We start from the raw sequence: 27571 nt of genomic DNA, 5'->3' as shown, positions 1-27571 counted from the left end.
ATTGGCTGAGGGCCGGGGAGGCGGGGCAGTGGGGGAGCGTGGCGGAAGCGGCGCGCCATTCGCCGCCATGAGCCGGTTCGGGGGTCGCGTGCGCGAATACCCGGCCGTGTCCATCGACCGCTTCGACCGCGACAACCTGCGCGCTCGCGCCTACTTCCTGTCGCACTGCCACAAGGGTGAGCCCCGCCCCCCGTCCCCATGGCAACCGCCGGTGTGTGTGTCCCCCCGCGTCCCCCCGTGACGGCCCTGCCCTGTCTCCCCAGATCACATGAAGGGGCTGAGGGCGCCCGCCCTGAAGAGGAGGCTGGAGGGCAGGTACGGGCCGGCGGCGGCGAGAGGGGACGGGAGGGGCGGGAGGGGGACGCCCTGCCCTGCCCTGCCCTGCCCTGCCCTGCCCTGCCCTGCTGGGGGCTGCACGTCTCTGCCCTGAGGAGGAGGCGGGTGGTTCAAACCCAAGCGTGAGCAAAATAGGGTAAGGAAACTGCAGTGGGCCATCTATGGGCCATCGAGTCACAGAATGAGAATGGTTTGGGTTGGAAAGGACCGTTAGAGCTCATCTCGTCCAACCCCCTGCCGCGGACAGGGACATCTTCAACTCGACCAGGTTGCTCAAAGCCCCGTCCAGCCTGGCAGTGAACACTTCCACGGATGGGGCATCTACCACCTCTCTGGGCAACCTGTGCCAGTGCCTCATCAGCCACCCTCACCAAAAACTATTTCTATCCTATGTCAAATCTAAACCTCCCCTCTTTCAGTTCAAAATCATTACCCCTTGTCCTGTCACTACCGGTCCTGCTAAAATGTTTGTCCCCATCTTTCCTACAGTCCCCCCCTAAGTACTGAAAGGCCGCAATAAGGTCTCCCCGCAGCCTTCTCTTCTCCAGGCTGAACAACCCCAACTCTCCCAGCCTGTCCTCGCAGCAGAGGTGCTCCAGCCCTCGGATCATTTTCGTGGCCCTTCTCTGGCCGCGCTCCAACAGGTCCATGTCTCTCCTGTGCTGAGGGCTCCAGGGGACGCAGCGCTGCAGGTGGGGCCTCACCAGAGCGGAGCAGAGGGGCAGGGTCACCTCCCTCGCCCCGCTGCCCACGCTGCTGGGGATGCAGCCCAGGATACATTCCGGCCTTCTGGGCTGCAAGTGCGTAATTGCTGGATTACATTCAATTATTCATCCACCAGTGCCCCCAGGTCCTCCTCCGCGGGGCTGCTCTCAATCCCTTCATCCCAGAGTCTGTATTGATATTGAGGATTGCCCCAACCTGGGTGCACTTGGCCTTGTTGAACTTCATGAGGTTTGCAAACTTTATGAGGATCTTTGCTTCTTTTATCTCCTGGAACCATGTTGGTGCGTGGAGACAGCGCTGCGCTTGCGCTGTGAAGGAGACCAGCTGCGCTAAGAGGTGTATGAGCAAGCAGGTAGCCAGTAGTTTGATAGAGACAGTTATTCCGTCTGTCACATATGATGTGTGAGGAGAGGCTGAGAGGTGGATGTCTTCAGCCTCAAGAGCAGGAGACAACTGTGTCTCCCTGTTTGCAGGTAGGGGTAGAGAAGATGGAGCCAGACTTTTGGAAGGTGCATAACAAAAGGGCAAGGGACGCATTTGCTTTTTCACCATGAGAATGGTCAAATGTGGGAATGTGCCCAGAGAGATTGTGAGCCAGTTCCTAGGCACTGTTTAATTTGTTAGAGTAGATGTTGCTTCTCCTCAGGTGTGAGCAGAGAATCTCTCTTTGGTCATCAGGTCTCTGTGCACTGGGCAAAAGCTAGAGCTTTATAGGAAATATTCTGTGTTCTGCTGAATGCTAACTGTCCCAAATGCCTGTTCCAGGGAAAGCATGCGTGTCTGGTGGGTATAGAAACAAAGATACATACATGTGACCATGTACCACAAGCTTTATTTACATCTGCCCAAAACACCCAGACATGGGCACACATAGGTAAGTCTTTGGGTCTGCTGTGTTGAAGAAAAGCCTGCTCAACAAGGTGGAGTAATTACTCCTTGATCCCACTTCAGGCCTGGGTGCAGAACTGCTCCTGCAGGCTTGCTGTTCTGCAGATCTCTTCAGATGAGAGAGGGGTCTGAGCGCATGTTTTGTTGTAGTAGGTGCCAGGTGCTGATGTGTTGTTAGATTGTTCCCTGCCTCTACTTTAAAAAACACTCATCTGTGTTTTTTGTCTCCTCACAGCTTGAAAGTTAAATTATACTGCTCGCCGGTAACTAAGGAATTGCTGTTGACTAGCTGGAAATACAAGTTTTGGGAACATCACATTGTGAGTTTTTGTTTATATTTAAATTAAAGCTTTCCAAGCAGTGATCCTAGAAAACAGGAAGCTTCCCCTTCTCCAAAATGTCTAAATATTGGTATTGGTGTTGATACACTGTTTCAGGGCTTAAGTACCTGCATCCGTGTGCCTTTCCTTTCTGCTTGCTGTGTGGGATTGGTTTATTGTTGTTTACTCTTCAATATAATTTTCCCTCCACAAAATTTATCCTTTTCTCTCAACTTCAGCTTTAAACGTCCTCCATCTGTATGTTGATCATTTGTATCGCTCCTTCATTTCCTTACCTTGCTCATGACTCTTTGTTCCTGTCCTTATTTCATTTCCCTTTTGCTTCGTTTAAAGTCTGCTATTGCTTGAGGCATGTATAATGTTTTAGTTATATTATTTTCCTTTTGCTTTTGGGAAAAATGGACTAACAAGAAAATGTTTTAGTGATGTAAAATCACTGAAGAACTTAATTGGTTTACTTGATTTCAAGTATTTGGAGTGCAAATTGAAGTGATCAGTGGTGATGTATGGGTGTGACTCGTAGTTGTTTATTTCCTTCCCTTTGCAGATGCAGGCTGTGAAGTTGAACATGTTTCTTTTCACATCTTACTGTATGTACATACATCATCACGTAGTGTAAGGATCTTGCTGTATCCCCCAAACAAGGACAGGAGAATTTTCTAGTCAAGTGGAGGGTCAGAAAGGACTTCAGGCAAGCTGCAACTTGTTTCCTTGGGGGAGTTATGGCTCAGAGTGTCCTTAAATAGGTTGTAAGTGGGGTCTTAAGACCCATATACAAAGAAACTTATAGGAGTGGGACCTAGGAGGTAAGTCTGGGTAAGAACAAAAAAAGAGAAGTAGGGGACTCTTCTGTTCAAGGTCCTAGTTTAATTGTGAAGCTGAGGGAGAAGATAACTAGCTTTATAAGATGTCTTGAGAAATGGAAAGGTTTAGTGATTTGGAGGATCAACATGATTCCGGGCTGTGTAAAAAAAGACTCTGAACATCCCTTAGGCATGTTTGATGTGTGAAGGAGCACAGTGTGCATAGGTGACAATTGTTTTTAAGCCTGTAATCTTCTTGGACAAGCAAAAATAAAATGGGGTGGGTTTGCGGTGGCTGTTTTGTTGGTGTTGACTGGGTTTTTTTATTTTTGTTTTCAAGCTTGTGTCCTTTTGCTTCCAGTATCCTTAGAGCTTAACCTACAAGAAGAGGTCTCTTGCAGGGAGATACCTGTAAGCTATTAGGGGTTTGTACGAGCAGTGAAAGGGAAGTAGGCAGTGCTGGTCCTGACATCCCTGTCTGAGAAAATCTTAATCTGGGAAGAGATGCCAGAGGTACCCATGGAACAGTCTAAGATGAAGCACAATTAACACAAACCAACACAATTAAAAAATACAGAGATGTTTACAGCTGCTGCTCGCAGGAGTGACTGCTGATAATGGCATGAGCTGCACTGGCCCTAAATCAGATAATAGCTGTTGGATGTCTTGTTCACAAGCTTTGTCTTACAATAAGTAAGCTTTCTACTTGTAGCGTGACTGGGAAATGAATTAACAGCTGATTTGATGTGCACCAGGCCGAAAGAAGCAATCACGATGTCAGCTTCCAGACAAATGTTTTAACGATTTCCAGTCTGATCTTTATTTGTACATATAGCATGAGCACCTCTTTGAATCTGCTGCTGGCTTTAACATTTAAACCAGCAAAGATGAGAGGAGAACTCTGCAGGAAATATTAATATTTGTGATTATGAAACTAAACTGTGGCTGTCAGTGAAGAATTCTTAAGGCCGTTTAGATCTAAAACTTGACAATTGTTTCACTGGAAAGTAGGAAATTTGAGAATTACTGGGAAATATTGAGCATGCAGAATTTCAATCATTCTCTTGAGTTTATTCAGCTTCAGAAATTATGGACAATAGGATTAGTATTGATGTTTAAAAAATCAACTCTTGCTAGTGGCTCAAATTCTTAGTGCAAAATAGTTTTTGACACATGTATCTGTGTTTTGGAGCAAGCTCCAAGTTTGATTGGTGGTGTGGTTTCTGGTGGAGAAACCAAATGTTACCATCTTTGTGTGAGTACCAGCTGAATGGATCTTGTAGAGCCTCCCAGAAATTTGCAATCCAGTGTCTTGTGAATCCGTCTAGTGCAGTGAAACCCGATGTGCTGAGGAGACTGCTCAGCTGAGGAGCTGGAGGTTCTGTCTAAGGAGGGTAATGACAGGAGACTTTCCTTTCACTTTGGCTTTTTTGGGCAAAAGAATTATATACAAATATTGTCTGAAACAAAGAAAAAAAAACCCAGGAGGATGGGGGAGGAGCCTGCACAGCAGCGCTTACCTTGCAGATAACCACAGAGCATGTATGTTGCAGGACTCTGCTTTAGTGCGAGTTATGGCAAAATAGGGGCTTGATGGCAGTCTATAGATTAATCACCCCTACAGAAACACGGAAATACCTGCTGCATGTGATTTGTGGGCTCTGCTTCTGGTAATAGGGAACGGTCAGGAGAAGCTGTGCTGCAGTAGAGACCTGTCTGAGCAAGATCCGCTGGTGTGCTCTGGGGCTGGGGTGTCCTGGGCTTTGCAGTCATCCAAAAATAAGGTGTCTCATCCAGCTAGAGAAACCTGAGCTGTTGCTGTTACAAGTCCAATGCGTTCTAACCTTTTTAGGCATGCACACCTTGATTAGGGTATCTCTGTTTCATTTTTAGACAACTTATAGAAAACACTCTCTTTTTCCCACTGGAAATTGAAATTCATGACTCAGTGTGGGAAAATGGGCTTAATTTTACAGGCTTAGCATTAGCTGCAGTTGGTGCTAAAGATGTCTATGTAATGAATAGTTAGCCATAAGCATGAAACAAAATGTTTGGTAAATCCTGTAATGCATTTATTAATTTTGTTACAGGTTGCATTGGAAGTTGAAACTCCAACTCAGATTTCTTTGGTGGATGAAACATCTGGTGAGGTAAGTCACAAAAAAAGATTCATACATACGTAATGGGCAGTAATACTTTATGAGCACGGGAGATGGATCTTGCTTGTAACATCCAAAGTGGACAAGCTATTTTTAAAAAGTATGTTCCCCTTCCTCCCTGCAAGATGTGTAGGCACATGAATCCCTCTTCCCCACTTTGTTCTTATTATCATAACAATGTTTGGTAATGTTTTTCCACTGTATTAGTGATCTCCAATGTATCTTTTTCTCTTGTGATCTTTTTCACCTCATATTTCCAGGCTTATTTTAACAAGTTTTAAGTGCAGGACTTCAAGGTTAGGTGCAGGCCTGGTAGAGCATCTCTGGGCATACTGTATTCCAAGATGTTTCAATGATGCTTCTTCACCAGGAACCAAGGAAGCAGGACTGTCTTCTGGCTGAGTGGCTTTTATGAGCACCATACAATATTCAGTCACCTCTTCTGGCATGACAGGATGGCCATTGCTCTTCAGGGCTTGCTGGGATGGGAGGAGACTTTCTTTTTGAGGCCACACCTTGAATATTGTGTTCAGTTTTGGGCCCCTCAGTACAAGAAGGACATTGAGTTGCTGAAGCATGTCCGAAGAAGGGCAGTGAAGCTGGTGAAGGGTCTGGAGAGCAGGTCTTATGAGGAGAGATTGAGGGAACTGGGGTGGTTTAGTCTGGAGAAGAGGGGGCTGAGGGGAGACCTTATCATTCTCTACAACTACCTGAAAGGAGGTTGTAGTGAGGTCAGTATCGGTCTCTTCTTCCAGGTCACTAGCGATAGAATGAGAGGAAATGGCATCAAGCTGCATCAGGGAGGTTTAGATTGCATATTAGGAAAAATTTATTTACTGAGAGAGTGGTCAGGCACTGCAGCAGGCTGTCCAGAGAGGTGACGGAGTCACCATCCCTGGAGGTAAAAGACACATAGACGTGGCACTTCACGACATACTTTAGGAGACATGGTAGTGTTGGGTTGACAGTTGGACTTGATCCCAGAGGTCTTTTCCAATCTTAATGATTCTCTGATTCTATAAATGCTGCAAGAGGCTGTGGGGAGTAACGTATTTGTTTTCACTGTGTCAGTGAAAGTACTGGTAGTACTTACTACAGTGTGAAAATAATTCTAACCATCTCTTCTAGAAAGAAGATATAGAGGTGACGCTTCTACCGGCTGGTCACTGTCCAGGATCAGTCATGTACGTCCTTTCAATACTCTAAATATATCTGCTGAGAAATTGTCCTGTAGACTTCTCACTAAGTACTGGCTTTTTTTTCTAAAAACAAAAAGCTAGTGAATTTAAAATTCTTACTTGGAGATAATACTGTTGTGGCAGGGCCTACCAGCTTTGGAAACTGGTTGGAAAGGTTGGAAAACCACTGTATTATCTGGGATCTGTCCAGGCTGAATTTCCCTTGGTGGGGCAGATTACTTTTTCCCATGCCTATGAATAACAACTTTCTTGATTTCATCTGTACTTAAAAATGACATTCAAAACTGATTAAAAAGAAATCCTCCATTTCTTAAGTATGACATGAGAAAGGAGGTGCCCAGCTTCCTGGTACGGATGCCTGATGGATCCCTTTGGCTGCAACAGGCAGCTGAGCTACCTTTACAGAATCTGGGAGGCTTTTGTCTTCAACTTGGACCAGCCTAAGCACAGGTTATTTTCCAGATATGCCGAGTCTGAATTACTGGGTTTTTCTGAAATTACTCTTGCACCAAATTGAGCCTGGTATTTCTATCACGTCATACATTAGTTGCTTAGACTGCTCTAAGCAAGGTAGCAAATCCACACCTGGCATTTAATGCTTTATATTGTTGAGTCTGATGAAAGTGTTTCTGGTTGTAGGTTTTTGTTTGAAGGTGAAAACGGCACTGTGTTGTATACAGGGGATTTCAGGCTCGCAAAAGGAGAAGCAGCCAGAATGGAGCTGTTGCATTCAGGGACCAGGTGAGGCTTCAGCTATTCGCAGGATTTAGAAAGAATAAAAGATGATGCAGGCAATGGAGAATTCAGGAATAATGTACTCTTTTTCCTCATTTTTTATTCTGGATTAAATATATTTGCAGTCAGGCAATACTGCAGTTACAAGCCCCTCTTGGCTTGCTCTTTGTAATAAAGAGGAAGGATTGCCTCCTGTTGAAGAGAGAGGAAGTGGTGTATCTTAGTGCTCTGATGCACTGCTCACTCTGATATCACTTTTCTCTTTCAGAGTAAAAGACATCCAGAGCGTGTATTTGGACACCACTTTTTGCGACCCCAAATTTTATCATATACCAAGCCGGGTAAGTCTAGATAAGCTGTGAGAGGAAAGGTCCTTCAAGCTAATTAATTAACCACCCTTTGTTAGGTAAGTCCTGCAAGGCAAAGCCATTTTGCATTACCAAACCACAGCACTTCGGAAGTATCTTCAAAGACGATTCACAATGTTTTCTCAAATTTTCAGGAGGAGTGTTTAAAAGGGATCTTAGAGTTAGTGCGAAGCTGGACCTCACTGACCCGCTATCATGTTGTGTGGCTGAATTGCAAAGCTGCTTACGGATATGAATATTTATTCATAAACCTCAGTGAAGAACTTGGAATCAAGGTAACGTTTCTGTAATTGTTGCTTTAGAACAGATCATCAGGAATGATTGTGGCCAGTCTCTGAGCTGGAAATGGCTGTTGAGAGGAGTGACTGCCCTATGGGAAAGATGTGCATGCTTCCATTAACTACGCTTAAAAAGCTACAGCAGTGCCCCAGATGAGTTAACCAGTTGATTTTCGTTTCGAACATCCGGGCTTTCCAGGGAGAAGTTAATCCTCAGTTTTCAAGCTCAGTGTTTGTTTACCTCTCTGCCTTTTATCTTGTGAATGACAAAAGCCTTCTCATTTACATATGACATTAATAGTTAGCAGATATTCAAAGAAAGTTAGAATATATTCATCCCTCTCCAGCACAGGAGGTGTGTTCTGCTTGTTCTAGGTGTCCAAGTTACTTTTGGCTAACGCTTCTCCACTCAGACATTGTTAGTGGGTAGCAATTGTTTAAATGCCTGCCAGCACCTGTGAGCAGAACCACACCCGTATAGTTGCTCCAGCTGCAGTTTGGCAAAACACCTCGAGCTAATGAAGAGTAAACTCTGCCTTTCTCTAGGTGCACGTGAACAAACTCGATATGTTCAGAAACATGCCAGAAATCCTCTACCACGTTACTACAGATCGACGCACTCAGATTCACGCCTGTCGACATCCTCGGGTGTGTATCATTTTGCAAAGCTTCTGCTCGCTTTGCTGTGAAACACTGGTTGTAGGTGCTCATGTTTTGGTCCTGTTGTGCTAATGAAGACTTGGGCAAAATGGTGGCTTAATGCAGACAGGAGAGGGAACTTTAGTTAGTGGGTTGAAGGTTTTTTTATAAAGAAAAGAGAAAAATATATTAACTGATGCTAGAAATAGTTTGATTGAATTTGAAACTTGAAAATTTTATTTTTAAATGAAGTAAGACAAGCAGTAGGTTAGATCAGTCAGGTATTATCCATTTAAATATATCAAAAGCACATTGTGTGGTGTCTCCTGCAGCACGCGCTGTGGGCTTGTAGTGCATGGCCTTCCCTTTCCAGGATGTCTGTCAGGCTGAAGGCTCCGGCTTGGAGGAGTGCAGGTAGAACTGGGGACAGCACGTTGGGGCATTGGTCTCTGTGACTGATTTACTTTGTCAGCTGCGCTATGGAGGCGAGACACAACAGCGAAGAGTGTTTAAAAGGAGTTGGAAGTGAGATGAAAACTTGGTCTGGCTAGATACTATGTCGCTCCATTTCTGTGGGAGAAATGTCAGGATTGCACTTCCTTTTATACGGCATTTGACAGGATGACGACTGCTTTAGAGGGAACAGACTGCCCTGTGGGATGACCTGCCAAAATGGAACTCCCTTGCACATCATCAGCATCAAACCTTCCACGATGTGGTTTGGAGAAAGGATCAAGAAAACCAATGTAATAGTGAGGTGAGCATTTGGGCCATGCAGAAACCTGTTGTTCCAGGTGCATATCTTGCCTGGCGCTTGTATAACTGAATGTCTGAATGGACTTTAAGAGTAGGTTATGCTTGCCTGTTGACAGAGGATGAAGAGCAGTTACCTAATTTTTCTGTCTCCTCTTTTTTTAGGACTGGGGAGAGTACATACAGAGCTTGTTTCTCTTTCCACTCTTCATACAGTGAGGTTTGTACACTAGTAGTACTCCGTATACATTGATTAAAAAAAATAAAGTAGTTTTGATTATTTTGGAGTGGGTGACATGACTCGTCACAACAACAACAACAAAATCTTTTCAGTAATGAGACATAAGGGGATAGCAAGTTCTGGATGCTGAAGACAGAAAAGTCTTTTAATATAGCTGCAGAAGAACATGTCAAGGTAGGGTAGGATTACAAGCTTTTTTTTTTTCCTCTCTCGAAGTATTTGTTTTGACTGCCTTTCTATTTTAGATTACTGTGTAACTATGCAATGCGTAAAGCTTGGAATTTTGGTTTTCAATACATTGTGTATCTGCTGTGACTCAGTTTTGGGTGGGTTTGCCTTCTTTTCCCTGCCCACACACTTACACAGGATTTTTCTCACATCGCAGCTGCCGCTGTTACTCCTCTTTCTGTGTTAAAGACTAAAAGGAAATCAGTCATGGCAGCATCCTCTCCAGAATCACACACTTTCATTTAATATGACTCGATCCAGTTCTTAAAATACTTCTCTTTCCTAAGAAACTGAACCAAAACTGGATCAGTGCTAACAATTAACCTGTCACAAAGCCTTGCACATACAAAATGGAGATTATTCAGAGCCCTAGGAAGACAGTCCCATTTTTAAGACCCTGGTGAAGTTTTAATTTGCTCTGCCATGCGGAATTTTAATGGAAGGTACTAGTGTAGTACATACAACATGGCAGCTTTGCTGGCAGAATGTGGCAGATAGCATAACAGATTCACACCTCCTCGTGCAAAAATAGATGGGTCCTACTGGTCTGTATAGATAGGAGTGTAATCTGCAACCCTGCAAGCGCTTTCAGTGCTCAGCACTGATAAAGCCTCAGCTGGAGTGCCCCAACCTGGAAAAAATTCTTCAAGAAATTTACTGTCTGGAGAACATCTAGAAGACAACAGAGTAAGGCTTGGAAAAAATGACATGTTTTGTCATATGGGCTTTTATAGTGGACTGGAGGGAGACTTTGGGAAAAGTCTTTGAGGAAGGGAATACTCTGATCTGCACAACTAGGGACTTGGAGTCCAGTTAAGAATTGAATTATGTTTAGCAGGACCTGTTGCCATAAGACAAGGGGCAATGGTTTTAAACTGAAAGAATTAAATAAAAGTGCTCTGGAGAGACATGGACCTGTTGGAGCAGGTCCAGATGAGGGCCACAAAAATGATCCCAGGGCTGGAATACCTCTCCCTGAGGATTGGCTGTGAGAGTTAGGGTGGTTCAGCCTGGAGAAGAGAAGGCTGCAGGGAGACCTTATTGCGGCCTTCCAGTACTTAAAGAGGGACTGTAGTAAAGATGGGGACAGATTATTTAGTAGGACCTGTTGTGACAGGACAAGGGGTAACAGTTTTAAGCTGAAAGAGGGTAGATTCAGACTGGACATAAGGAAGAAATTTTTTACAATGTGGGTGGTGAAACACTGGCCCAGGTTGCCCAGAGAGAGGTGGTAGATGCCCCGTGCCTGGAAACATTCGGGGTCAGGCTGGATGGGGCTCTGAGCAACCTGATCTAGTTGTAGATGTCCCTGCTCACTGCAGGGGGTTGGACGAGATGACCTTTAAAGGTCCCTTCCAACACTAACTATTCTATGATTCTCTGATAAGAAAAATGGAGGTCTGAAAAGATCTACAGCAGTTAAGAACAGTGAAGCGCTGGATGACGTTCCCCAAAAGCAGGTTTGTCTAGCCTTTTCTTTCAGAGATAGTGATGGTCTCATAGTAGATAACTGCTGTGAGGTGGTTAGGTGAGGCTGAGTCCCCAGCATCCTTTCAGACCTGTCATCTTGTTATGGCGCTATCCACTTTGATGGAGTTTGGTGCATGGGTCATACTGGTCTTTACATGAGACAATTGGCAGTACTTACTGTGCACATGCTTTGACCAGCGCTGCTGTCAAGTGAAATGATTAATTGTTGATGTAACTTGTTAAACTGCTTTTTCTTTTCTTCACTTTAGATTAAGGATTTCCTAAGCTATATCTGTCCTGTGAATGTGTATCCCAATGTACTGCCAGTAGGTGGGACAGAAGACAAAGTTATGGAAATGTAAGTGCCAGGTGGCTGGGGAAGGGAGGTGGTCTGATCTGTTCTTGCAAGGAGAGCTCCCCGCCTGAGTCCCAGCCTCTCAAGCAGGCCACTGCCTCTTGCTTTACTTGTCTGATAATCCAATCTTTTTTCCCTGTTATCTTTTCTATTTTCTGAATACTGAATATGAATAATGAGGTTCTGCAAACTTCAGCTTTCTTAAGAACACGTGTATGTCGTGCTAAGACCAAGAGTTTGTATTTGCACACTGTATATATGCATAGAGGCTTTTCTGCTGTTAAACTCTGGGTGGAATCTGAATACACGTACATCTTGCTTTATTCTGTGACCTGGTTTTATTTGTTATTGCTACTTCTCAGGAGTTACTTTAACGAGGATTTCTCTGGCAGCTTGAACTCCTAGCCTCTGTACAGCATCACAGGGCCCTGTGCTCTTGTGCTGTTACAGATGTTGGCAGCTCAGAGAGCGCTCTTATGGAGCAGAGCAGTGGTGTCTCTCAGTCTGAACAAAATGAGGACGCAGTTCTTGTTCTGTTCTCCTTTCTTATTAAGGAGGAAAAGAAATACTTTACAATTGAATAAAACCGCAGTCAGAATTTGAACCCTGTCATCTTGTCTTTAAGCAGGGACTAAAAGAGTTTCCAAATGGTGTACGTGTTGTAAGGTACATACATAGAAATGACAGATTTCTACCCCTAAGCTCACCAATGAATTAGGAACTTTTCCCTAGCTATTGCTGCCTTTGCTTTAATGCTTTTGCGGCAGTGCCTGTGACAGGCATGCAGCAGTGTACTTACTTCCAGGAGCTTTTAACTTGATGTATCTACTGAGTTTTAAACATTAATCGCTTTTCTCATTCACCTCAGATTAAAGCCATTGTGCAGGTCGTACAGGAGAAACCTGGAACCCAGGTACAAGCCCTTAGGAACACTGAAGAGAGTCCACAAGAGAGACTTATCTGATACAGGTAAAAGGTTCTGCTGGTGCCACTGTGCCTTAAATGAAAGTCTGAGGCTAAGCAGAGGTCTGAAATGCCGTGGTTTTCACCATGGTCCGTCTGTGCTCAAAGCAACGGTTGGAGAGACACAAATTAAGTGAGCTTAGGTTTTAGGAGGGTGAGAGCGCACTAGTTGTGTGAAAGCATACTTGTTTGCACTCTTAAAACATAATGCTTAACAGCCTTTTAAGTTTCTGGAAGAGTTCCATTCCACAGTCCTAGGCAATCCCTAGTAAAGCTGTTTCTAACAGAACTGTACTTGTATCACCTCCTGTGGTGTTGAGGACAGAGTGGTGTATCAGTGGAATTGTTCCTTTTCATCATCTCACACTGCTGGCTTTTTAGCCCCTAAAGCTCTTCTAATTTATGATGGTAACGGATGCTGTACATAGGCTCTGGAAAGGCACTTGGGAACCAGAAGACAACTTTGGTCTTGCTGCATTCTCTTTGGAAATAGCCAAAGTGCCAAGTATGTAAGGGTGATGTAGTCCTGGCAAAACACATTGGAGGTCTGAATAAATGTGCCTGCCAGGGCTACATCTGGTCTGCTCTAGCTAAGGGAGGATGACAGCTAGCAGCTTTCCTTGAAGGCACTGTGCCAGGCAAGGCAACGCAAACTCTGTCAGTGATGTCCTGCAGGGTCTCCATCTGGGTTAAAGAACTCTTTCTTCTCTTCATACTGAATGATTTATTAAAACTTTGCTCTCAGCAGAAGTTTATCGGTGATCTGAACACCTAGTGGTTGCTTTTTCCTATTCCTTCTTGACAGATGAAGATGATCTCTTTGACTCAGAATTTACTTCTGCAAGGCCTAAGATTCCAAAACAGCAGAGAGAAGAGAGCAAGCCCTCCAGCACAGGGAAATCTGAAAATGCTGAAGGAAACATTGAGAGCACAGAAAGTCACAAAGCGACCACAACGTACACCTCCCCCAACGTAGACTTCATGGACTGTGAGGAATCAAATGATGATGATGATGATGATGATGAAGAAGAAGAATCTGAAATAAATATACTTCAAGTTCTTTCCCCTGTGCCAGGTGCCACTTCCACATCAAGTTTCAGTGGAGTAACTAGTGACCAACAGGAGACTAATGCCGATGTCCCTCGCTGGGATGCATTTTTTAAGTGTAACAAACTAGAAGAAAGCTCTGAAAATGAGGACGCCTTCCCATCCTCAGCAGATGCTGGGGGGTCCCAGTCACTCTTCAGCGATTCGGATGGAGTAAGTGACTCGACACACATCTCCTCCCAAAATTCTTCTCAGTCGACACACATATCAGAGCAGGGGAGCCAGGGCTGGGACAGCCAGATGGACACAGTACTCATTACCTCCCAAGAGAGAAACGCTTTGGACTTCAGCTGCTTCAGCAAAGGGGGGAGCAGAGCTGTTGTTTCTGTGTTGCAGGAGACTGGCAGTCAACCTGACAGCAGTAGGTTGAAGCCAGTTGGTCCAACCACATCTTGTGCTGATGATGTTGCCTGTGACTTGAAAAGCAAAGACTGTGGGAAAGATGGAGAAGCTGGCACTGCTGGCGTTCAAGATGTGCTGGTGGAAGTAAGCAACAGCTCCAGGACTCCTGATCTAGAACTGAGAAGGGACTCCCAGAGCTCCTCTGACTTTGAAATTCCCTTGACTCCCGATGCTGAAGTGCCTCAGCCAGATAAACTGCGCTGTTTGTATAAGAAGCTAGCAGCAGGTGAAAGCATACTCAGAGAGAAAAAAGTCTCCTGAAGACAGGTGTAACTGATGACATAATGAAAATACTGAAATTTGTTTATTAAACCCTGAATTATTTTTCTCCTCAGTGCTGATGACTATTTGCAGCTATGCCAATTCATGCATTTAAAATATCTTACAGTCAGAACTAGGAATGTGCAGCCTGTGCAACTTTATAGTTCCCTCCATGAACTACTGAAAGGGAGGTCCTAGGAGGGACTGTAAATGCCTTCTGCCTCCCGAGGGTCGGTTCTCCAGGACTGTAAGGAGACAAAAAAAAATGGACCAGCCAAGACTAGGGGTGGAACACTAAATGAAATTTAGTGTTTCTCTTTATCATGAGCTCCAAGAGTTTGCCTTTGAGATATGGATATATAGCTGTGATCTCAAGTTTTAATAAAATACCACATTTTTAACTGTGGGGAAGAATAAGCTATCTTTTGGGAACGACCACATGAACAATGCAATAGTTGCACTTTGACTTTAATCCTAAGTTTTCACTGCGGTTATTTTTAAAAACAACTGCAGAACAGCCTAGAGAATTACTGACAAAAGTTTGGGTTTTTTTTTTAAATCAGTTTGTTCTTTTCAAGCAGCTTCTCTTTATACTGAGCAAGTGTTGTCATCTGAATTTCACTCCTGAATGAGATACTCGGGAGGCTAAGTCACAGCAGCAGAAGCTAACCTGTTATCCACGACAGGTTATGTTACTTGAGGCTCTTACGTTACCAAGTTTCACCTCCTCTGTAACATTCTGTTGACTTCTCTGAGTTCTGACATGTTTACATTTCTTTTTTTAAATTGAGTCAATAGCTGCCCCATGCACGTGTGCCATCGAAACTAACTCTATGCCAAAATTCTTAGCTTCTAAAGTGGAAATGTAATTCAGGTTTCTGTTAAACTGCAGTACTTACAAAAATGCCTGAACAGCAGAAGTCATCCAAAAATCCATGAGGTTTCCCATCCATGCGGTCTTAAGTCCCAAAGAATTAAACAGACTTTGACTATGTCTTCAGTCTTTCCACCATTGTTGGTGACATGCAACTGTTAAACCTGCTGGCACCCTGCTATTGGGAACGGGCAGGAGGGGAAGAAGAAAAATTGCTGTCATCCATGAATGGTTTTAAGGATATTCAAGTCCACATATTTCTCCACTGTCACCTCACCCACTCACTTCCTGGGATCTGTTAACATGATATACAAACGTGGTCTATCAAACTTCTATTTTTTAGCAAGCTTGAGTGAGTGAAACCGCTGTTGTAACTACCTCTGTGAATAAAGTCGTACAGAGCGGGATTTCTTCTGTTGGCTTCTTTCCTTAACTGTACTGTAAATACAGCCCTGATCTTACATGAACAGTGTCCTCAAATACACAGGAACCCAGTCTGCTTCAGACAAGTTGACAGTGTAAATTTATACCTGTTCTTATCAGCCATAAACTGAATAGGAAACACATGACTTCCTTGCGATCGCTCTGCTGCAGGCCGTACAGCGCTAGAAAATGTGGGTACGGGGCAGGAACGAAGAAGTTGCAGTCTTAAAGCAAATGCTACTGCTAGAGCTAATTATGACAGGTTAAGAATCTTTTTTGTGTTAAGAATGACAACAACAAGAGAAAAACTAAATTTAATTTATTTTATCAAAAACTATAGGAAGATAGCAATCCTAGAGATCACACATTATGAAAAGAAAATGTTCCTGAGCTTACAAACTGCATATTCTAATGTACATAGTCCTAAAACATACATTAGAAATAACCAAAAGATTGACTTAACTTTGAGATTAAATAACTAGACAAGCTTTTCTTACACGTGATCTTGCAGCTTTTTTTCTTGCTGAAAAAAACCCCAACAAAAGGTTACCAGTCTCTAAGAAATGCACGTACACAAATGAACTGGTGGCCATGATGATGCTAACAGACCACAAAGCAAAACAAAGGCAGAAGCTAGGCTGGTTTAGGCTCCTTAAGAAATTGGAAATAGCTTCTCCTTTTCCAATGTGGCAGTTTTCCTCTAAACTCATAAAAACAGCAAAAGGAGTTTAAAAAGTGACACAGTGACCCATGCAGCTAATTTGCTGACTGCAATCCAAATGCGCAGTGAATACATAAATATAAAATACTGTTCAAGGCTTTAAATTGGGAACTGGATACATGGGTTTACTTCAAATAAATACAAAATACTGTTACCTCCCAGAACATAAATTAGCGGTCCTTTATTCGTTGCACAAGAGGTAACGCACAGATCCTTACAGAACAGCAGTGTTATTCCGATGCTGGTGGTAACATACTCTGCCTTGGGAAAAAGGCAGACACTGAACACAAGTACAACTTCTAAGACCTGGATCTTTTAAAATGCATTTACTTGCAATTTTTAAATCAAACTGGGCGTGGACATAGATTGACAAAAAAAGTGTCGAACCAGCCCTGTGTCATCTCGTATGGGAGAGGCCAGAGAAACCAATTTGGCAAGGAATCCATTTCTTGCCGCAGCCACTCTCGCCATCCTGTACCGACAGGGAAGGCTGCAGACTGCGGCAGACTAAGGAGCTGGAGACTGCAGATTCCCTCCACATGAAATGCATCGCCGACTCGGGCTACATGCAAGAGAAAGCGCTAATGACTCCAAATGATGTAAGGTATCTAGAGTTTGCTCTAACTAACGGCTAACCTTAGAGCGCCACATTCCACTTTATATATTAAAAAAAAAAAAAAAATCATTAGAGGTGTGGCATGATAAAAATTGACTAGATTCAGCATTTATCCAAGTGCATGGATACAGGTGAGCCTGGTAATGTCAATGCTTTTAAATCTAAGCAAACTTTCTCCTATTCATTAAACAATATAAAGTATCTATTTCAACGTGTATCTCTGTATTGCAGTTACAAAACTCACACAGCACTTTCAGTGGCCCATGCTTGTCACCCCAACCATGAAACTGATTTTGGCTAGTAGCATATAAAATTTCACTTTCTGCCAAAGAGCCGGATCTTCAGTGCAAATGCAACTGTGCTTCGTAATGAACAGCCAACCTGTATTATCCTTTGAAACACTCTTCTTGGAGTGTGAGTAGTTAGCATGAAATTTAAGGCATTTTCTAACAAATTAAGTAAACAGTTTATGCTGGGTACTTGACTTCATTCACCTGAGCCAACAGCTGTGCACCTTATAAAGGTAACCAGCTGACCTATGATACATAGCTAGCATCCATTTATGAAGCATCCATTTATGGAGCAACGTTCTGCCTGACCCTATCAACATTTACACGATTTGTAAGCAATATGCAAGTTTTACAGGCTTTTAATCTGTGACATTAAAGCACTTAGGTCACCCCTGGAGCACGGACCTCGGCTGTAACTCCACTCATAATCTACCTCAACTGCTCTTCAGCGCTTCTGAAGCCAAGCAAAACTTTGCACACATTATGAATAGATCGAGACAACTTTAAGATGATCAGGAAAAAAAAAAAAAAAGGACTCAAGCAGCTGAAGAACGTTTCTCAGCCTTTACATTCAAGAACATCTTACAAATGTCTACAGCAAATGGGTAAACTCACCCCTAGTCTAACTTCACTGAAGTTAACATATTTGCAACAAGAAAAAACAGGCCTAGTATCTTTAAAGTCTGTCACTAGATAAAAAAGTCACAGTATGTAAAAACTTAATCATTATTTGCTTCAGCAATGACTGCCAAATTTCTGCAATGAAAACAAACAGCCTGTGTTGCTACCAATAATCCAGTATTTACAAATTCTCTGTAGAACTGCAGACCTCCTATAGCATCCTAACTAAAAATCAGAATAGAACAATTGAAAAAAAGAAACCTATTTTTAAACTTTCTAAATAACATAACATCAGCTAAAAACGTTCAAGACCTTGATCTTACATCTGGAACCTGCTAAAGCCAGTTGCTTTCTGCGCATGGATTTCAATGGACATGTTACAATTTGCACTCCCATGAACCTTCATTTAGACACAGGCTGATGGCTGTCCTTAATCCTTCACCCCGGTGCCATAAACGTTATTGCTAATCTCTTGAAGTTTTTCTTCATACAACAAAAAAAGTAAAAGAACTGTCAGCTATGATTTAGGATTCAAATCAAATGCCTCCAGACTTTTCAAGGTATAGCAAATACATAACATCACTTCATCCCACTGAAATCAGTTCTTAAAAGGCCTACGGCTGTAAGCTCACACGCAAATATTCAAACCAAGGTATACTTTAAACAGTTCTCTTTGCACATGTTTTACTGCTTCCTAAATAACAGTTCTATAAAAATCAATTTTAATCCCCGTTAATAGTTTTGTTTTTGCCTGAAACACTACAACTCTTTCTTTGGCCGATGCCATTTCAATAACAAACATAATGCCTTGTTTTCACTGTACTTATTTACATTAGACATAAGAATACTTGAATATACATGTGAAAGAAGAGTCTTTTTAAAACACGTTTAAAAGAGAGCAAAGTATTTGTGACTTTGGATACCCGAACTCAGTTGAGATAACCTCTGCAACACACAGCTCCGCATTTACACACAGTTCTGATCCTCTTTCTGGATGGGCTAAGGCCATCAGCAGAGTCTGAAGTCAGATCTATTGAACCTGTGACACAAATAAACACAAACAAGGAAGTTTTAAAAGACAGGCTGAAACTCTGCTAGGTATTCAAATGGCTTCAAAAAGCCTTCTAACACCCCAGTTCTTAAAAGAATTGCATGTGATGCTCTATGCAAACTTTACCGACACACACATTACAACTACTTACACAACACCTAGCATATGTATCAGAATCCAAAGCTCAACAAGCTCGAGCCTTGTACCCTCAGGTCTGTAGCCACACCGGTCAGTGGAGAGTGCAGCCTGCCCTGAATGTTAGCGTCACAGACACCACAAAAAAGAGGAGTTTTAAGGATTTAAATAAAATCAATTTGTCAGCACTTAAGGAGAGCTTCCATAAGAACGGGGTACAGCTCAAGTACAGTTGCTTCTCTGAAAACTGAATAGCAGCTGTTGTGGATAAATGGTTTGCATGTGAAGTTTGACCCACACAACATTGTGCCAGCAAACCTCAAGCATTTTTTATTGTACTGGAAAAAAATGAAGTCAGAGGAGTTTGGGTTGGAAGGGACCGTTACAGCTCATCTAGTCCAATCCCCCTGGCATGGGCAGGGACACCTTCCGCTGGTTGCTCAGAGCCCATCCAACCTGGCCTTGAACACTGAATGGAAGATGAATTATCAGAGAATCATCAAACAGCCCAGGCCGGAAGGGACCTCAAAGGATCATCTGGTACAACCTCTCCTGGGAAAGGATGCCTAGATGAGCACCCTTTCCAATCTCATCCTGAAAATCTCCAGTGATTGGGACTCCACCATGTTCCTGGAGAGGTTGTTCCAGTCAGTGATGGTCCTCACTGTAAAAAAATTCTTTATCAAAGAGCCAACAGCATTTCACCAAGAACTTTGTTTCCTGAAGTCTCTGCATAATGATCAATATATCCAGCCCAGCAAAACAACAGTAAACTTTGTGCTGCCCTTCTTCTGTCCTAAACATCCGTACCACAGGACCCACACCCGCAACTGGGGCCTACAGACACCGGAATCCAGAGACAAACCTGTGGTGTCTTAGGCCACTCAGCTTTTACAGCTGTCTTTGTAACCATCGCTAGCAGATTACTTAGAAAGGAGTTTATGTGAAATGCCATGTAAATGCCTTTGAACAAAGGAAAGGTTTTTTTAAACGGCAGCCTGACTATTCCTTTCAGCACTCCTGTCACAAATCTTCAAAATGATTTGCCTTGTCAGACATTCCAGCCACAGCCCCTTGCTGTGAGGCAGGAGCGCTGAAGGCAGTAACGTATTAGAGGTGCCCACAAAAGCTTCTGGGTGCGCCCTGCCTGCGCTATGCATCAACGAACGCCAGCTGTTCCAGAATCCACAGAGCTGCGATAGGGAGATGCAGTGCCTGCCCTGAAATGCTAACGTCCATCAGGCTGCAACAGAATCCGCCAGCACCCCAAACCTCCTGCGAGAACAGCGTTAAAATCTGCAGACCTTTCATCTGATAGTCAAAGGTCAGCTCTTCTCCAGCCTTGATGGTTCGTGTAGAAAACAGTGCTATTCGAGGAAGACGCAAGTCGAGGTTATCAATAAACACATTGAAGACTTGAAGATTTGGATCACACTGTAAGGCAAAAATTAACGCAGTTGCTGTTAAGAAAACGGCATAATAAGTTTCAATGCAGTGTTTAAGTAAACCAAGGTCACAGGAAAGGAAGAATTGGTTCTTCTCTCAGTGACCGAAGTCTGAAATTGATTTCGGAAGATAACTTAACAAATTACATTCTTGAAAGTGTTGAAGGAGAGCGTTCATAGCTTAGAGTCGAGTCCTTTCCAGAAGGCAACCTTTACACAGTTCGTAGACTACACTAACATGCAACAGCCTACTGAAACAAAAAATATGGTACCTTCAAAAGATGACAACAAAAAAGACAACAAATGAAGCAATTAAAGCTACATTCAGAGGTTAGTATTTACCTACAAACCCCACAAAAAGCATTAAAGTTGAAATAAAAGAAAAAACAACCTAGCGTTACAAGCCACACACACTCACTATTCAGTGTTTAGGTTTAAGCACTGCTTCCAGGCCAAAGATAATATTTTCATACTCTGTATAAACTTCTTTTTTCAGCTGCTAACCTGCTTGGCTTCTGAATGGTCTGCTACGGGATGGGTGGCAGGGAAGGGTCAAGGACACTAAGCAGGGACTAGAAACCACTTTGTTGTATTTTTGTGGATTATCAGAAGTCAGCAGTGACTGAGGCAGTTTATTAAACTCTGCAGGCTTTTTTGCTATTTAACAGTAAACTATCCCATGTTAAAGAATCAGAAGTGAAGTCAGACATTTAACTTTACACTGAAGAGTGAGAATACTTCACTCCCATTTCCGAAAGTGAAAAGCAATTGGCTCTATCTAAAACTCTTCCTCGACCTTCTCCCTGGTAAGCTCACAGATCTGAAAACACTATTTTACTGTATTTGTAAACACTGACCGCATACCTCACAAACATTATGTCAGTAAGAAATACTAATTTTTAGTTCATGAATGATACACAATTCCAGATGCAGTTCAGCCTTCTTGCTTTAGGTACTTCAGTTGAACAGGAAATAAAACACTACAGAATTTCCTGTTTAAAATTTACTTTTGAGTTCTCCAGCAAGTTTAGATTTGATATGAGGGTGGAAAAAATGCATCTACAGGGGAGAAATGCCAAAGAATGCATAGGAATTTTCCACTTTTTCCTCTCCCAGTGTTTGAAGGATGACTTTCAGCATAATCCCCCATCCTGCCCTGCCACAAAATAATGCATCAATTCCTATCACCTTTGACTCTTCACTAATTTTGCTAATTACTTCCCAAGTGTTAGGTCTTGATAAAAAACACACCAAACCAACCCTATTTTGGTCATCTAGAACGAGCAGATTCCCACCAGATGCCCATGTGAGGCAGCATCTCATTCCCAGATTTTTGTAGGCAGCCCTACTCGAAGCAAGGCTAAGTATGTCATTCTACGTTTTACGTCATCTAACTGACTGGGCTGTGCTGGCATGAAACAAACTGCTCCAGAGAAACTGTGAAGATGGTAAGAAAATATTTACAGTAGGAGAAGCTATTTCTGGCACAATTAGGATAATTCTCCAAATTCTTAGTATACAAAACAAGGTCTTACACTGTGATTCACAAAGTGGGACACATTTCCGTATCGAGCTGCATCTACTGTAAATTCATCTGAGTCATAGTCCAAATCAAACAAGTATGTATTTCCCTGGTTGTCATAGAGCTGGCCTCGTCTCTCTGCTTCCTCACTTGTGATCACCTAGAAAAAGAGAAGAAAGAAACCTGCATCATATTATTAACTTATTACTAAGTTAAAACAAAAATCACAACCAAGCTAGAAAAAATCTCTTTACTTAGCAAAAAATACCACATTCGCTTTTTGATGTTGAAACAGTATTCCATCGCTAATGAATAAAGACTACATTCATATAGCTAAACTAATTAGTTGGTGACTGAGGCTTCTCTGGATGCAATTTGCCTATGGCTGACGCACAGCACTACCTTGTCTCAGGAAAAAAATATCAGCGCCTTCTATTAAAGAGTTTTGATGATGACAGATACAATCAACTGTTTATACTTGAAGTTTCCACACACACTATGTTTTCATGAGACCCAGAATGTCTTGTTTTCTTCATGTAATATAGTTTCAACTTTCCCCCTTTGCAGAGATTAAGACCAACAGGTATCAGTCTTTACAACCCAGTCTTACTTAGAGCCCAGTATTCATCTCCTCCCTCCTTAGAAGCATCTTCTCCTGCTATTTCTGACCGCACTGCAAGATCTTAGTCATGACAACTTAGACACATCACTTCACAAAACTGAATCTATGTAATTAGGCTCGCATGTATCGGCACAAGGTAGAAATATAGAAACTCCCCAAAGGAAGAGAAGAACTACAGTCACCTTGGACAGAAGCAACAGCTTAAACAACCTCATCTGCAGCCTGTTGCATTGAATGTATTGTTGTGCTGACTCAGCAATGGCATTTGACAGCAAGGCAGATATAAAACGTGGGGGAATTGGACAAAACCCCCTCTAAAATCTTTGACATCTGATTTGGGAACTTATTCGGCAGCAGGGAGGAAGGAGATCCAGGTGAAAGGGTCAATACACACTCTTGCCTTTAAGCAACATTACATAATCATCTTTCTGCATTAATCCCTCACAGTTTTGAATGACTGGTCTCTCGTACGTTTACAAGAAAGGTATGAACATGAGAAGTTAGGAGATTTGGGGCAGGAATGATGGAGGAAACACAATAAAGACCGTAAACATTTGTATGAAAGGACAGAAGGAATTGGTTTGAATAAACTTAGTCGCAAGGCAGGTTTGTGGTAGAATGCAATCGACTGCATCAGGGAGGCTGCCTGAAGCAGAGCAGAGGCTGAACCAGATAAACACAGGGCAATACAAAATTTTGGGAGTAACCCAACGTCTGTATCGTATAACATGAAAGTTCTGTTGGAAATAGTACAAGATCAAGGAAACAGATAATGCCCATACTAAAAGTCTTACTCGCGATGCTAATCAAAAGTAATAAATATGTTTGGAAATACCACCTTAAAAATTCAGACAAAATAGAAAAGGGACTGACAGCCTGGGTGGAGAGTTTGGTAACAACTGTGTCTGGGGACCAGCAAAGCAGACAATAATAAACATGATCAGGGAAGAATGAACAACACTGCTGCCATGAAAGAAAACAAGGACTTGCCTTTAGAAATACCATTAAGGCACGTATCTAACCTAATTGTTTAGCAACACAGGATAACTGTTCTCTTTACATTCATCCTTTTACAATTGCTCTGGAATAGAGGACATTCTGGACAACATATTTTTTCAGTCATCTAGAATGTCTATTCGTTGTGTTCCTCTACGCAAGAGTAGACTTCATCTATTTTACAGTAGAAGGCAAGAAGTGCTAAAAACTGAAATCCCATCAAGATTTTCTCCGACATATCCTTTACTGTAAATAATTAATCTATATGAGATAAATACATACCTCTCCAACATACTCCATCACAAAACTGTTGGTTTTAATTTTCTGGAGGGTTTTTACTCCCCAACCACGGCCATTGTTAGTTCTGAAGATGCAAAGAGAATACGGTGTGCCTTTCTGTACTATCCTATTAGGGCAGTCAGGCCCACACCTACAAAACGAATTGCATTCATAGATGGGCAAGCCGGGCTGGATTTTCAACTTCTTTTGTTTATTGTAAGCCAAAATAAATCCAGCCTCCTTTGGACAGCACTTCTCAGCAGGACAGTCAGTGCATTCACAGCCAGTCGTTATTCCATTTATTACATTTATTCCTGGTGCAGGTTTATACTCATTAATGTAGTAGAAGTCTAAAGGAGGGCCTTCAAGATCCACAGTATTTTCTACCAGAATCATTGCTTTATGATTCTTTTTCCTGTTGAGTTCTTCCTTCCACCTCCGCAGAGCTATTCTTTGCTTAGCCTTCTTTACAATGTAATCTGCAACCTCAGGTTTCAAAGCTTTAATGTGATTTCTCACTTTCAGTGCTTTGACTTCTCTCACCCGAGACAAGTATTCACTCTTGTCACTAAGAAAGTTTTGAAGAAGCAATGGGCATTGCAGATTTTTCTGAGGTTCCCAAGTATTTGAAGATTCTGGCCATCCTTTCCATTTCACAAGATAGTATTCTGTGCCCTTGAAATACAGAAACAGATACAGATTTAGCCACGTTTCATTTTGCTGAAATCCAACATCACAGAGTACACAAACACAAAAGAGCTCTGGAGTTAAGAAACGGCATACAGTGCAGAAGGTCTTGATGTCCCCATAACAATTAGAATTGGGGAGAAAGAGAAAAATCAAGTTTTCTGTTTGCAAACTGATGTATAGCACAACTTCGGATACTTCACGTATCAGCTCTAGGGGTAAAGAAATAAACAGCAGGGATGAACTCGGATCGCTAACGTTACACCTGAAGGAGGCTAGTTTGTTAAGGCCATTAAGTAAGTTACACTAACTAGTTGCATGACTCGTTTGTACAAGTGGAACGTAGTCGTATCACATACAGATCAAAAAAAAAATTTCAAAACTTAGAGAAAAAAATCTCTAAAACCCACTATTTGTCATATCAACCATCCTCCCAAAAGAGTAACCCATTCGCAACACTTAGTATTGTATTTATAATCAAGAAGCATACATTTTGTACTTATTTTAAAAGGGCCAAATAACTGTAACAAGGCCAAATCCTGAGACTGAATTTCACTGGCACGATCGAGCCGTAGGAATCCAGTTGCAGCACATGGCCCTAACTCTTCACCAGACAGACTACAACAGTCAAGAGAGAAATACAGACTGTACCTGCAAATAAAGCAGAAGCATCATAACACATACCAAGCTACAACCTAAAAGCATCAGCATTTTGCTTAACTTCTAGATACACAAAGGCAAAACATTTCACATTCTAACATCTCTATAATTTCAGAGAAAGACCTTCCTTCAACGCGCCGAAAGCAGCAGTTACACCACTTTCTGTTTACAGTTCAAAGTTTAAAAGATATTTCATTCGACGTCGGTAGAGCTTTGTCCTCACAGCCTGCTGCTTTATATTATGAGCAAAACTACCTTTGGCTCACTTCCAAATTTCAGCTGAAAGAGTGATCAAATTGGTCTGTGTTTCTCTTACCTCTTCTACCTTGTAGTCACACAAATATTCCACCTCATAACTCTTTAGATTCCTGTTGGTGATTCCAATGGATTTACATCTGAGATTTTCCTTCCTACATAATTCTTGGAGGGTCTCAAGTGAAGCTAGACATGGCACATACCAAGCTACAATAAGAAAATTGGTAAAGAATCCTATTTAATGTCTCGGCTAAATTGAAATCATTACGCCTTATCCCAGAGTCCCCACATTATAATTTGTGATCGCATTCCACGAGTCTCTTGTACAACTACAGTGTCTCACAGAGGCAAACTCAACCCTTCTCTAGCAGGTAAAGTGAAACACATCGACAACTCCCTCCCTGCACCTTTATCCTGTATAGTTATAAACGACAGGTATTTTGGAGGGCAGAGACTTCCACAGGTGAAATCTGCACTGAGAACCGAATAATTTTCCTGCAATTACAGCATCCCACACTGAACTACGGCGACAAGGAAACCTCTGTTCCTTAATAAGACCGACAAATATCTGTCGTTAGCCAAGTGGAATCGAGCACTTGCGATGCAACCATGGTGACTGGACGGGGAAAGAAAGATCCACGGCGCTCTTCCAGAAGGATCGCGGGAGCCTTGTCAGCCAGGCGGATTTAAAGTGTCGGGACGGGTCGGGTCGGGTGGCAGAGCCGCCTGGCAGGAGCGCCAGCTCCCTGCCAGCTCCCGGGGACACCGCCGGGGCGGGAGGTAGCCTGGAGCAGGAGTGGCGAGGGGGCACGGCGGGCCTCCCCGCACCCGCCGGCAGCGCCCAGGGTCCCCCCGACCCGGCTCCAGCCCCAGCCTCGGCCCCCAGCGCCGGGGAAGGGCCGCCCCCCCGCGGAGCCCACCCTGGGGCGCGCCGCCACCGGGCTGGGGAGGCGGGGAGGGGGCGGCGGGCTTCTTCCCCACGGCCGCCCCGGGCTCCCAGCTCCTCTCCCCACCCGCCCCCTCCAGATTTACCTCAGGCACCGCCTCCCCCCACCCCGGCCAGCAGCCTGCCCCGGCCGGCGGGCAGACGGTCCCCGGCCCTCCCCGACCCCGACGGGTCCCGCCGCGGCAGGGGGACTGAGAGCGGAGCGGGGGAGGGCGGCCGCAGCGGTCCGAGCGGAGTCGGGCGAGGGGGCTCGGCAGCAGCGGCTCCCCGGCGCGGGGAGCGGACGGGAGGCCTCCCCGCGCCCGCCCCCTCGGCCCACCCGGCGCAAGGAGAGGGCAGGGTGGAACAGCCCGAGCGAGGCGCTGCGGGCGGGCGGCCGCGGCCCCGTCCCCAGCCCCCGGCACGGCCCGAGCCGCCGCCGCCGCGGCTCACCTCCTCGCCAGCCCTCCATCTTGGGGCGGGCCGCGCTCCGGCGCCAGCCGCGGCTCCGGGCACACGCGGCCGCGCCCCCCGCCGGAAGTGGGCGGCGGGGAGCGCGCGGCCGTGCGCGCGCCCGCGGCGCGAAGGGTTGTGGCGGTAGCGGTGGGGTTCCTCGGCCGGGACGGAGCAGCGGCGGGCACAGCTCTGAGCAAGGCTGAGAAGCGAGGCAAAATTTAAAGCCATTTCTCTTTGTTGTTGCATCGAACGGCGGCGGTGCCAGCGCCAGGCAGCAGGCAGGCTTCCCTTCCCCACGCCCTGCCTGCTACAGGGCTGAAAATAACCACGGAGACGCTTTTTTAAAAAAAAGTTACAGACGTCGCTGCACACTCCTCCCAAGAGGTGTTTCTTATTAATATAACTTTCGGGTTAGGCCCAAGCCCCATAAGCCCTCAGCAAATCACACTTTAAAGATGTCAGGCCACCACTCAGGGCTTACATGTGTCTTTACTTGTATTGTTAAGGGCTGTGAGACTCTACCACCCCAACAGAACCAGGCTTTGGGTTGTTTAAGACCCCCTTTAGAAGTTTTCACACAGGAACTGATAAACTACTTATTTTCCAGAGATCAAAGACCAGGGACTCTTCCCAGCACTTCCTCCTCTACTGAAGCCTCACAAGTTCAAACCCCCTCTCTAGGCTGCTAAGCCAGACAATACAGACATTTATTCGGAATGCAGTAAGATTTCTATCTATACT

The 27571-nt window shown here is 43.9% G+C and overlaps 2 protein-coding genes across 7 annotated transcripts; one reads left to right on the top strand and one right to left on the bottom strand.

Annotated features, from left to right (window-relative positions):
* The first annotated feature begins 34 nt into the window (after nucleotides 1-34).
* DCLRE1C (DNA cross-link repair 1C) lies at nucleotides 35-15533 on the top strand. 3 transcript variants are annotated; one of them, XM_064443575.1, is made up of 14 exons: nucleotides 35-176; nucleotides 264-315; nucleotides 2186-2270; nucleotides 5185-5244; nucleotides 6382-6437; nucleotides 7092-7193; nucleotides 7456-7528; nucleotides 7690-7830; nucleotides 8380-8481; nucleotides 9093-9229; nucleotides 9391-9445; nucleotides 11434-11522; nucleotides 12388-12488; nucleotides 13288-15533. In XM_064443575.1, exons 1-14 carry the CDS (start codon nucleotides 68-70, stop codon nucleotides 14250-14252), a joined length of 2127 nt encoding a protein of 708 aa, XP_064299645.1. In that variant the 5' UTR covers nucleotides 35-67; the 3' UTR covers nucleotides 14253-15533. The 3 variants fall into 3 exon arrangements, with proteins under 3 accessions (XP_064299645.1, XP_064299655.1, XP_064299663.1); XM_064443585.1 differs by lacking the exon at nucleotides 35-176 and adding an exon at nucleotides 885-1936 and having other exon boundaries at nucleotides 265-315; XM_064443593.1 differs by lacking the exon at nucleotides 35-176 and adding an exon at nucleotides 1828-1936 and having other exon boundaries at nucleotides 285-315.
* SUV39H2 (SUV39H2 histone lysine methyltransferase) lies at nucleotides 8722-26911 on the bottom strand. 4 transcript variants are annotated; one of them, XM_064443624.1, is made up of 7 exons: nucleotides 26828-26911; nucleotides 25511-25656; nucleotides 23851-24522; nucleotides 21964-22110; nucleotides 20288-20417; nucleotides 18721-18836; nucleotides 8722-8949 (listed from the first exon to the last, which is right to left on the bottom strand). In XM_064443624.1, the coding sequence occupies exons 1-6, from the start codon at nucleotides 26844-26846 to the stop codon at nucleotides 18727-18729; spliced, it is 1224 nt and encodes a 407-aa protein (XP_064299694.1). In that variant the 5' UTR covers nucleotides 26847-26911; the 3' UTR covers nucleotides 8722-8949; nucleotides 18721-18726. The 4 variants fall into 4 exon arrangements, with proteins under 4 accessions (XP_064299694.1, XP_064299683.1, XP_064299676.1 ...); XM_064443613.1 differs by lacking the exon at nucleotides 8722-8949 and adding an exon at nucleotides 15213-15304; XM_064443606.1 differs by lacking the exon at nucleotides 8722-8949 and having other exon boundaries at nucleotides 15854-18836.
* Nucleotides 26912-27571: the final 660 nt, after the last annotated feature.

The sequence above is a fragment of the Phalacrocorax carbo genome, chromosome 1 (genome assembly GCF_963921805.1).
Source record: "Phalacrocorax carbo chromosome 1, bPhaCar2.1, whole genome shotgun sequence".
Classification (NCBI taxonomy): domain Eukaryota; kingdom Metazoa; phylum Chordata; class Aves; order Suliformes; family Phalacrocoracidae; genus Phalacrocorax; species Phalacrocorax carbo.
This window is presented reverse-complemented; position numbering and strand designations above follow the sequence as displayed.